Source organism: Merops nubicus, unplaced genomic scaffold, assembly GCF_000691845.1.
Source record: "Merops nubicus isolate BGI_N331 unplaced genomic scaffold, ASM69184v1 scaffold12458, whole genome shotgun sequence".
NCBI lineage: Eukaryota > Metazoa > Chordata > Aves > Coraciiformes > Meropidae > Merops > Merops nubicus.
Window position 1 is genome coordinate 47930 of NW_008623750.1, and position 12985 is coordinate 60914.

At 33.9% G+C, this 12985-nt stretch overlaps 1 protein-coding gene across 1 annotated transcript in view; it reads right to left on the bottom strand.

Annotated features, from left to right (window-relative positions):
• The window catches only part of LOC103777625 (neuron navigator 3-like), a 55722-nt gene that overhangs the window by 21388 nt on the left and 21349 nt on the right, over positions 1–12985 (bottom strand). The window contains exons 3-4 of the mRNA XM_008945183.1: positions 7737–7809; positions 3529–3706 (exon numbers count right to left, since the gene is read on the bottom strand). Of these exons, the coding sequence (XP_008943431.1) occupies positions 3529–3706; positions 7737–7809 (251 nt within the window). The remainder of the gene's footprint in view (positions 1–3528; positions 3707–7736; positions 7810–12985) is intronic.

A 12985-nucleotide genomic window follows, 5' to 3' on the forward strand; every position in this document is an offset into this window, starting at 1 on the left:
TACTGAATAATGATGAGTTTGCCATTTGGGTGTTTGCCACTATACTCATTATCTGGCTTCTGCCACAATAATAAAATAATTTTTCTTGTTCCTCTCAAAAACCTGAATGAATTATTTCTAGATAGTAAAGGACCACAGACAAACTTAAAGGAAAATAATTATCTCTGCTATGTGCATTTGCTGAGTAAGTTTTCCAACATAGACACCATGAGTACTTTGCTGCTGTAAAGTTTCTACATACCAGCCACTTTTACACTATGAAATCTTAGAATACAGAAAGCATTAAGAATTCTTAAAAGCATAATCAGAACTGCAACAGGCTAATAAAGTGAGTCATAGCTATGCAATAACTGTGTAATAATAAATTGTCTTAAACATTAAAGTCCACAATGAAAGGATAAAATTTCTCAGTTTATCCCCACTACTTCAGTGAAAAAAAAAAATATAACTACTATTGATAGCAGTTAGATTATCTACAGAGATAATAATTTCAAATGGAAAATGTGAAGAATGGGACATTATTACACAAAGGTTTTATTACTCTTCAATACTCTTTGTTCGACGTAGGAGGAAGGTTTAAGTACCTGTATGAAACTACTTTTTGCCAAAAAATACCTAAAAGGTCTCAAGTATTCCATGGAGCAGCCATAGGAGTTCCTTAGGAGCTTCTAAATCATGGTCTCCTGCTCTGTAAACCAGTCAGTCATGTTTATTCCTTCTGTAATTAATGTTGAGACACAGTTGCCATTAAAGCAATCATATTACAGAAATCAGTTTTGGGAGTCATGTAAGCTACCTGTCTACATTTTACATAGTAAGAGGTAGGCAAGATGAAACCCATCAAAGGCATCTTTCCTTTTTTTAATTTCATATTTTTGTTTTTTTCTTATCAGAAACCTTTATTTACTCATTAACAGCTTAAAACTAAAAAGCTGTTTGGGAAATAATTTTGAATTGTTTTCCAAAATATTTGTTTCGATGAAAAAAAAAACAAAAACGAAAACAAAACCAAAACAAAACCACCAAGAAATTAATAAGTAACTGCTATGAAAATAAGGGTTGCTAAGTCCAGCACAGAGAGTTCATATATCAATGCATACTTCACCATCTACTTGCAGAAAATCTGTTTTTCCATTTAGTCATTTTTCTTAGAAGGGACCATATTATTTTAGGCTAATTTCCTAATATCACTTCAAAACAGTGAAAAATTAAAAAGCCAATTACTATTTCAAAAAATCTACTTTTTTTTTTTGTTTCTAAATCCTAGAGTTCTTTTGTTTTGCTAGCAGCTCAGAATACTAAACATATTGTAGCAGAAGATAGGTATCGTTCATACAGAAGAAAGCTTTCAGAAGGAGGGACTTTCCTTTAACCTTTAAGGCTTTACTGAAAAATATATGGATACAGAAAATCATCTTCTTTCAGGCAGTACAGAGATTTGTGGTGACAAATACTGAGCTTCTGTATATGTGAAAGCAAACAGAAAAATTCTTGCTTTCAGTTTACAGTTAGGATATAAGAAAGATGGTATCAATGTCAATGGAATAATTTTTACATAGAAACATTTTGCAGATGAAACATAGCTATGAATAGAAATTCAATGAAAGAATTAAATTATTTTAAACTCCTGGCATTAAAGTAGAATGTCTAAAGAACACTGATGGAAGGAGAAATTTTGTTAAACCAGCCTTAGATGTGACTTTACAAAGGCATGAATGCTGGAGTTTTGGACACAGAATGACTTCACTTTATAATGAAGTATATTTAAACATAGAAAAGGAGAAGGGGAGAAAGAGGCACTGAAGGACCATGAAATCTCGAGGAATTATAATGAAAAGGTGCTTTATGAAAAATTCATCCTCTCCTTGTCTGCCCTTCCTGAGCAGACAAAGGACTAGTGTGCAATCTCTGACTTCCAAATAGTATACAGCTGCTTTCCTCCAAGCTTTTTTGGACAAACAGAATTCCTTGCAATAATAGGGATGTATAAAGGAACATGGCAACTATTTTTTTTTTTTTTTTAATTAAAATTCACCATGGGTAAATTACAAAAGCAGGAAATGTTTCAGTTATTTTACTAAATTATGAACAAAACCAAAAGTATTTACATGAAGCTGGCTAAGCCTTTAATTCCACTGATTAAAGCAATGAACACTTGTAGACAGACCTACATTCAAAATGCCTTCCTTATGATAGGAAAAACATTTAATTTCTGAATAACGAGATGTTATTGCCTCTTATACAATATTAAACATTCTTCAGAAAGAAAATATTCAACTTCAGAAAATGTTGAGAGTGATCAAATTCTTCTAGGATCACACCATAATTTCCAAAATCATATTTTATATAGTACACTTCATGGATAAAGCATTCAAGGACACTAATTTTCTGTACTAGAGAAAAAAAAATTGCTTTTCAAAATGTAATGGCCCAAACAAATGCAAGTGTATCTTAATTTTTGTACTAAATGACAGAAGTAAAATGCCGTTGACATTTTCCTGTAATCGTATTTTTACAACAGTCCTGGTTTCAAGACGAAGATTCCTACTCGGCTTAAGTGTGAAAAGTTTTCTCAGCTGAAGGAGAAATATGTTTATTATAAACATGAAAGGGTAATCTACATATGGACTCAAGAATCAAAATTTCATTATTGTAGTCAGATACTTTTAATCAATCCTAGATCCTTGACATCACATTCTAGACATACAATTGTTCAGTAAACATGAAAAAAAAAATAAACAAGCAAATAAATCAAACAAGTATTAAACCCAAGAGACCTATAGAACTCTTCATTAAGAACTACACTACAGAACTCTACATGTGAATGCATTTTTATTAACTTCCTTAAAAAAAAGTATACACTGATAATACACTTTCCTTTTAAATGGATATTTGTGTTTAAAGCTAATTCCCTCATCATGGCCAGTAAGCAACTTCTTTCTCAAAATACATTTTCGGCTTCAGTCTGAATGCAATGTAATGCAGCAACTATGGATTCTGCTGAGAGCTTTGATTTCATAAAACTAAATCATAAACTGACCACTTAAAAGAAACAACTAAATTAAGGCCATTTCTTCTCCCTTTCAAAAAACATTTGAATAGAATTAGTAACTCAAAAACAGTATGCATGGGGATGCAAAGAGGTTGTACTGAACGGCATTATTAATTGTGGCTTCTCTCCCTTTATTTTGCTAATCATTTGAAATTGTTCATTTAGATGTGTAATCAGGTATGTGAGGAAAACATGAAAATACCCAGTATATTAACCTCATGATGTGCTAATCTTTTCTTATCATGCAAATGACAGTAAAATCAATCATAAAGGGAAAGAACACCTTAAGATTACTTAAATTTTGAAATAAATTTAATTGGGAATATCCATTGAAAAAATAACTTAGAAAAAAAGATAAAAAGCCAGTCTTTTGTCTTTTGCAAGTAATGAATTTTTTTTCTGCAAAACCTTGTATTTTTTGAACAGAAAAATAAAAGGCTTTCACACCTGAGAAAATTTAAAACTTTTTAACCTACCTTGACTGCATATCTTGGTGTGTTTTGGACTGGCTGATTTCAGCTGGAGGTGAAGGAACTTGCTGTTGCAGCTCCACCAGAGACTGGTAGTACTGTTGCTGATGATGTTGCTGCTGTTTGTACCGAGACAAACTGAAAAACAGCCCTAAAATGGCTTTCAAATTTCCATTCCTTATTTCTATTTAAAAAAAAAAAAAATAGAAAAAGAAGTGAGAACACTGTGGTTTTAGACTTCACTTTTTTAACAGTTTTATGCTAAAACATTTCTGCACCTACTTTAGCTATACATGTTTATGCCTTATATCTCTTCATATATCTCTAATATCAGGAACATGTTAGGTAACACTGATACTTTATTGTTTTTATAATCTTAGCTTATTTATGTGTCACTTGCAATAAACACACATGCATCATCATAAAGAAAAGAACACCAGGCCTTAAATAATATACCTAATCTGAATTGCCTCAATACAGTACAAATATTCCGAGGAAGCAAAGCAGTTTTCAGAAAAATCTGAATTCTTTCTGGCCTTAGATACTTATCCCTTCTACCTCATAGCTTTAAATTATTATTCCTGCTTTTTGGGCAAATGCTGTGCACACTAGGAGTAAACAGAGACTTCTAGAAAAATCAGACAGAGGAGATAGTGGATTGTGGATCAGCACATATCCATTTGCAAGAGTTTGCAAGGAACATAACAGAAAGAGATTGATGGAAAATACCTATTAAAATGGATAACTGTACATTCATGATTACATCTCTGAACCTTCCAACAACTTGATTTTCTAATTTTTAATTTTACACTGCTATTTCTGATTAATGAAGAGCTCAAAACTGCAGCTCTCCCATGAGGGTAAAATATATACCCATATGAAATTCTGGTGAGCCCCAATAGCATACTCATGCCTCCCATTCCTTTTCTAGTCTTTTCCCAGCCCAAGATGAAGGTTTTTAAAGAATATAATGTTACTCTTTGTTCAAAAAAGAAGCCTCAGGAGGATTTATCGAAATTATCTGCAGCACTTATATCTGTTCATAACCTCATTATTAATTTTCTTTGGCACTGTACTTCTTGTGAAAGTTTTTTGTTAGGCCTCTAGCCTTGTAACCTGCACCACTGAAATCCTTCTGCTTTCCCTTTAAATCTAAATACTGAGCTTTATGTGTAAATATATATAAGGATAAGACAAGGGGCAATGGTTTTAAACTAGAGCAGGGTAGATTTAGATTAGGCATTAGGAGGAAGTTCTTTACTATGAGGGTGGTGAAACACTGGAACCGGCTGCCCAGAGAGGTCATGGAGGCCCCATCCCTGTAGACATTCAAGGTCAGCCTTGGTGGGGATGTGAGCAACCTGATCTAGTTAAAGATGTCCCTGCTTACTGCAGGGGGTTTGGACAAGATGACCCTTAAAAGTCTCTTCCAACCCAAAGCGTTCTATGATTCCATGTGTTGCACAGCCCTTATGTGATTTTTAAAGCAGAATTTATAAACAATGATTGTAATATTCATGTCCTTTAAATCATACTAATTTTCTTTCAGTAGGATTAAGAAAAATGTTAGTACATATACTGCCAGGCCAATCCACAAACACTGAAGCCTTTATGCTCTCAACCCATTCTTCAAAAGCAAATACAATCCTGGACTCTGGAATATACTTTGCAAAATGGTTATTTGTTCTAAGCATCCAGACTTTCTCATCTTCCCAGCGAAGATATTTAGGATCTTTGATTCTGCACAAGACTACGAAAGAGACACACAAGAATTTTCTCAGAATTAGAAAGGCTTTTAAGCAACAAAGAATTTTGCGGTCACGTTGGTTTTGAGGAAGAACATTATCAAGGAACACAGAAAATGTACATTTAAAATTATCTTTAAAAAAATCCCAATAAACCCCCACAACTATCTGTCTACAAGCTGCTCTGATTCTAAAAGACTTTCTGTACATTATATCAGTTTATTTATTCTTATGATTTTGCATCACTTAATGCCCAGAAAAAGAACCCTTTGTTTGCTAAATCCCATTCATCATTTTTTATCATAAAGTTTTTCTTTTTGTTAAATTATATCTTTACTCTTTCTAAAGAAAAATGTTATCAGTTTTGAACTTCTTGTTCTTTCTTATTTTTAAATCGGTCAAAGTTAGAAGCTTTCTCTTAAACAGAAGAAATCTGGAAACTTCTAATATGTATTAAACAGTTCCAGGGACAAGGAAGGGAGTATTTTTCATTGTAGCAGCTGGCTTATTATTTATCATTTGGGTTCTCCAGTAGAGATTCCGCAGTTGTAATTCAAAAAGGACCTTTGTTCTAGAACTACTTTCTCAAGTGTCAAAATGAGGTGGAAAACTGGTAGTGAAATCTTCAGTCCTTGTTAAGCTCATGTTTTACTGTTCCAGAAACTGCCTAGTTATTAATATATCACCAATAGTAACAAGACGCATTTACCAAAGTGTATTCAAGAGACACACAGTTTCTAAACTGAATTGATTTTAAACAGAAATGTGCTGACAAATCACTCTGAAGGTAACTTGACAATTTAATGATAAAAAAAAAAAAAGTCTGTTTTTCTCAATATCCTCAAGAGAAATTGTAATAGTCAGGACTGCACATGCTAAAAAACCCATATTTACGTGAATCACACTTCTGTGATACTTTGAACTAATATCATTACAAACATATTAGCAGATTTACAGCAGATTCACGACCAACTGCAAAACAGCAAAATTAATTTTAATCATACTTCAGAACTCAAGGTCTGCCTTATTAAGTTTCTGTTTTAAAGTTTAATTAAAGGCTTATAAGTAGTCCTTGCATTTAACACTATGTAGTATTATTGCTTTTAGTAGTGTTTGAACTTAATGCTACATGGTTAAAGCCCTATCAATAATTATTTTCCAATACAGAAATATAAATAAAGGAATATATATTACAGAATGCACTCTGTGCAAAAAAGTATCATGCACTGTGTCATGTTATTAAACAATGAAGAGTATTCTCATGAAATAAATCTATGCTATTCACACATTTGACTGTTATTTCGTGTGCAAGTAAAAATTTGCTGCAGTAAAAAAAATGAGTTCTAAACAGCTTTGAGATGAACAGTAACATGTAAACATACAGTGTTCTTATGCATCAACTTATCTACAATATATAGAGAGATTCTTTTAAATCAGTTAAGGAGCTTTCCATAAGTAGACAATCAAAGTGACTAGATAGTACCTCTCATGGCTATGTTACACTTCCGCTATGGTACTAGAAAGGTGGAAATGGTGAAAGATAACAATTCTGAGTTAATTTTAAAATAAAACAGTGATTATCATTTGAAATTTTTTCTCTGAATATCTTCTAAAATTCAACTGAAATAACCATCTCTGGAATAAATTTGTCCTTTTAGATTTCAGTAGTGTTACAAGGAAAATAAAAAAGAGGTTGTGCCTTTAATGCCTATTGCCTTCACTGCCATGGAAGTCAGAGTGATTTTTGAAGGTGCACAGCACCTTGCAGAACTCCTTAATTAGCTACAGGTAAAACACATGTATACATTTTATTAATTTACAAGATAAAGTATCCACCTGACTTAATTTTACATTATAAGGCAAATACTACAACTAATTAACACAACTGGTATTTTAATGGTTTTGATTTAATGTTTTTATTAACTTGTAACTGTATTAAGCAGTCACTTGAAGTGACTAATACAGCAAAAAAGGATATAGGCACCAAGACCATTTACTATTTCACTTAATACTTGACATCAAAGGAACACAATAATTTTCAAACTCATCCTGGCAGCATTACCACTAATAATAAATTTGCTTAAACAACTAGTCTTCCATGGTTTACTTAACTGAGCAAAATTCTCATATTAATTTTTTTTTGTTTTGAATCCCATATATAAACAAGTTTAAAAGTATGCTTGGGAAACCCTGTACTTATGTAACATTGTGGAGATAACATGAAAAGATTAATACTATTGAAAAAAATATTAGTCCAAAACTTTGTCTCAGGCTCCATAAACATATTGAATTTCTTGGTTCAATTTCAAGGGAAAATTAAAAGGAAAACTAAACTTCTCTCTTATTTGCTATCACTAACCGATATTTACACGCTAGTCAAGACAGCTGGAGTTTGATATTTAGGTGCAAATAAGTTGTATTAAGAAAATTAGTTTTCAGAATAAACATCCTATTATTTGTTTCTCTTACCTTCTGCAGAAAGACCTTGGACATTTACACCTCTGGCTGCCAAAAAGCTAAGGCAGACATCAACATTCTCAATCTGCAATATGAACAGAAATAACAAGCAGCATAAGACTATTTGACAAAATGTAGAAATGCAGGGGGAAAAAAAAAAAAATAACCAGCTCAGGAATGAATACTTTACATTCATTGCATTCTGCAGCTCTTTCTTTACCAAAGTTTAACAAGAATGACTACTGCTAATTGGGGAATTGATATAAAGCTTTCATTGTCTGCTTTGGTGCTTAAAAACAATTCATAAATGCCCAATCCAGAACGGCATGTTGGCAAAGCAGCAACCCACCTACTTAACATAAAACTGGATTTTATATGCTACAAACAAGCATCAATGAAAGCATCCATAGAGGACCAGGCACCAAGTAAGTGTCTGTAGATGTGGGCGTCTGAGTTAACTAAAAAATGTAAGCAAAAACCCCCAACAACTGTGTTACCAAAGGTATTTCCTTGTAATGATATAGAGTTCTGTGAAAATTACGTCACAGCAGTGGTTTATTCATTATTTTTTTCCTTTCGAATCTTAAATTAAATAATTTTAATGTATTTAACATTTAGGGATCTTGGAAGCGTGCTTGCTTGGTGAAGGACATTGTGCTGACTTCTGTTAGTGGCTTAGAAGAAATCTGCAGTGACCACAGAGAGCTTTAGAACATGTAGCCTAAATGTAGTTTAATAAAAGCATAAAACTTCTGCCTCTTAAACAAGTAATCACAGTACTAATTTAACTCCTTTCATGTGTCTTTATCTATTAGATTAGGGACCAAGAATGTTCCAAAAGTTCTCCTGAGTCACCATCCCTAGCTGGTTCTCCCAGCCCTCTCAGGATCAATGAAGCAAATATATATGTAAAATCTCTTAGCTAACAGGCTTGTATAGAAATATAATGCTCTGAAAACAGAAAAACGATGCATAGAGAAGTGTCCTAAGTCAAATGATTTCATCAGACTTGATTTTAAATTACTTTTCTTAGGTTGATGGACTTTTTCAAAGCCATTAGGAAAACAAGAATAAACCAAAATATTTAACAATGTATTTTAAATGCTTATTTTCATTGTAGAACATTTAAAAAGGCAAGACAGGAATACTCAACAGCAAAACCATAACCCTTCAGTAGATCACGCCCATGCAGTCAATTTTATTTGAATGTTTACATATTTCATAATACCCCGTTATCAACATTTTTCAATTAGCAAAAGATGAGGGGTAAATTCCTTCCTTCAATAAAAGCTACTTGATCCTTGGCAGCTTCTTTTCTAGCCTAGGAGGAGGGCCTTTTATTAGTGCCATCTTTCTATGACTTTAGTTCTTCCATTATTCTCAGAAAGTGATATTAGTTAAAAGGAATATAAATATACTTTTTACTGTTGGCCCTAGAAGCATATATTACATGCTCACACAGACTCTTGATCCACAGTACTAAGAAGCTTAGAAGCACCTGCAAAATATTGAGAGATATGCTTTTTAAGCAAAATAATCTCTGAAGTGTTAGTAAAAACAACTTTTAAAAAGTCTTTTCAAACACTTGTTTTGAAGGACATGCTACCATTTATAGGGAATGACAGATAACATCTCTCCTGAATGAATTACAATAAACCAGAAAAACTCAAACTGCAGCTATCACAAACTAGTTACTCTAAAAGAGGGGTTTACCATAAAGCTTTCATAAATCAGTTTGGCAGGTGTCACCTGTTTGCATAGCTGTGAATGTGGAATAACCATCCTAAAATCAATGAGGTTACTCCAACTCCGGCCCAGCACAGTAACTTCAGAAACTCAGGCATTAACTCTGTTATTTTCTTAAATGTTTATGTAGTTACACACCAAAAAAAAAAAAAAGAGAGCCCAAACAAACAAAAAACAAACAAATTAAGTAGGTCATTTTGTAAGGTGTAGAGACGTGACCCAGATAAGTCAGTTGCAAGCTGGCTGCAGCTAAAATAGGAAGATCTGCTTCTTCCTCACCTCCTCTTCATCCCAGGCACGGGGCCCTGCTGCTGCTGCCGCCTCTGCTGGGCTTCAGCGCTTCTCTGAGTGCACCAGGAGCTGCCTCTGTGCAGAAAGCTTGCCCAGCCAAAAAGGCAAATGTGTTTTAGTCACTCTGGTTTCCTGTGCAGTCAGATGAGCACAGCAGTCAGCAGAGTGCAGGGCATGTCCCAGCCTGAGTAAGGTATGGTTTGGGAGAGGAAACGGGAGGTAGGAAGGAGGGACAAGCACATGGTGCCACTCCTGATGGCAACACTAAGGCACTGGGCTGGCTCAGCTTTGACCTCCAGCTACACCCCTGCATCAATCATGAAAATAATGCACACGATGAGAATATTTCTGCTCGACCTTTAAACAATGTCAGCTACATAAGAAAATAATTTGAATGGAAATTTTCCTGTCCTAAAGAATTTTAAAGAAATTAAGATTTGTTTGGATGTTAGCTGTAGAACTGAATGTCTCTTTGAACTTTCCAGTCAACCATAAAGCAGAATGAAGTACTTCAAAGATGGGGAATTTTGCTCTACTTGAAACCGAAAAAAAAAAAAAAAAAAAAAAGGAGAGACAAATCAGACTGACATCAGTAGCATCCATCTCCAAATAAATGAAACAATATTTCACAGACTTCCTAATGTAACCAAGACGTTTTTCACAATGGACATGTGTTTTCTGCAGTATTTTAGGAGTATAAACAAAACCTAATTTCTTTGAGAACATTTAAGCCCTAATGTGCTGGAAAACATCTCAATAGCTACTCACAATACTGAATATTTAGTAAATAATAAGCTTAATTCATAAACCTTAACACACATTTAAGGTAAAAAATAACCTATAGAAATGGCACCTGGTTTCTTACATGTCTATGACTACAGCATGTGTCTTTGAAGTCACATCTCTTAAGCTCCCAGATGAAACTAGTCATTAACATTAACACCAATGACTCAGTATACTGCAGAACTACAAAGCAAATTCTGATTTCCTTCATAGTTCACCAAGAGAACTATAATAGATGCCCTAGGTCCAAAGTCATCCCTCTTGGTGGTGGTGTATGAAGCAATAGCAGTGGCCAACTTTCAGACAATAGACTGTGGCTGCATTGTTAGCCCTATAATAAAGTCTTGTTTTGACGCTTGGATTGAGCAAGTTTGGTGTGGCAACTGACAGCCACAAAATACACGGCAAATGTCAGAATATGACTCTTACAGTTGGCTTTCTGATAGCAACTGCTGTTATTATACGGCTCTCAGAATTGGTAGGAAATTCAATGAGACGTGCATTGATACATTCTTCAGTTATTTTCACTTTCTTAGTCTCCAGTCTAGAAAATGTTAGACTTAAAGATGTCTCATTTTGAAGTTTTCAGTGTGTCTCTAAACACAGCTTTAATTACCTACTTCTTGCCTTGGCAAACCGCAGTTATTCTTTGAACTCAAACCCTAGCAGCCCCAAACACTCTTTATTCAAACTTACTAACAGATGAGAGTAATTTTGCAATTACAAAAGTTCTAAGAGATTTCAAGCAGCTTCCACTCCTCAATACTGTTTCAATCAAGAGTGGTATGAATCCCTGAAGTCCATGTTTATTTAAGTAGTTAGTGGTGGGGTTATTATACGCTGGGGTAAACTCTTCCTAAAGCTGACATTGCATATGTAGAACTCTACCTGCTTATATATCAAGGACTGCAGATTTTGCAGTATGACATTTAACATAGACGCCAGACAAATTGTGTATCTTACATATGCCCACAATTCTGTAGTGAATTTTAGTTGCAGAAAGTGGTAGTTTATAACAGAGCTAATGTTCCTCATTAGTGCAAATAGTATCTTCAGAATTACCCAGCATTGTAGCAGTAGACAGTTCATTACAATATTTGGGATATACAGATTGACTCCAAACCTTACATATCAAGACACAGAAAGTGACTCAAATTTAAAAATCTGCTTCTACAGGTAGATGTTGCCAAGAGCACGCTGTTGCTGAACAGCTCTCCACCACTGTAAATCCCCCCAAATTTTCGTTCCAAGACACTCGTTTTCTATTAAAGTTTCAAAAGTGTTTAAGTGCAGTATGTAGAATAGCAGATCTGCCACATTAAAAATCTGAAAACCTATAAATGGGATAAAGAATTAAATATATAATAAACCTTCATTGCCATGTAGATATTTGTCCACTTAGCTATTCAATTAATTATGTTGAAAGTCAATCAATACTATAGAAGACTGCTTTTGAGAGTCAAAAAAACCCTCTCTCTGATAATATAATCACTTCCTTACCAAAACTCAAGAATAATATGTCAAATTCTGGTACGTAGGTCCAGCATTGTGGGTGCAGATAAATTCATCTGGGATGGTGCTAGGTTAGGAATTAAGATTTGTAGGCATAATTATGACGATAACACCATTTGATGCTTTTGAAATTAAGCCTACTGAGTTATGCTTACAATATATTAAACTTCTTTCATAGATCCTTTTAACATTGTTCATACACACAGCAATATGAAACAAAAAACTGAAAAGTTTCCACTTTAAATACTTAGGGAGCCGCAAGATATTTCAATAGCTACATTTTAAGGGGTTATGGAAACAATGATGTACAAATATTCAGCAATATCACAACTCTGATACTATTAATACATTACACGGCATACAAAGAAGATACATTGCAAATCTGCTGTAACATATTACATTGTGTAGTTGTGGGTAATCTGTCTTTGACTGGAAGATATTTGAAATCTTACTGACAGAAATAAATCACTAAACCAGACTGTGGGACTTGCATGTAGATAAACAGTAGTACTTAATACTCAGTAGTTAGCAGATTTACAGGAAGAGATCATTTGTGGGATTGTGCTCACCAGTGACTCAACATATAGAACATGTCTATTTATTGTAATTATTTTTGCTGTTACAAAGATGAGCTTTCATCTCTTTTGTCTGGCAGACAACACTTTCTTCACTTCCAAACATAAATTTAATTATGGGATGCTCAGAAGACAAGTAATGACTAATAGAGTATTATGTTTTCCTGAATTTATAAGCAGCTCTGAAAAACATCTTGGCTTGACTCTTGATAAGTTTATTACAATACAGTTTACAAGAATATATAGACACATACAGAAGCTAGTTGTTAGTTGTCTACTTGGAGCTAGAGTCCTCCTGCTGACGAACAGGACACCTTTATCCACATGACACCCTCATCTTCAACAGGGTTTCTA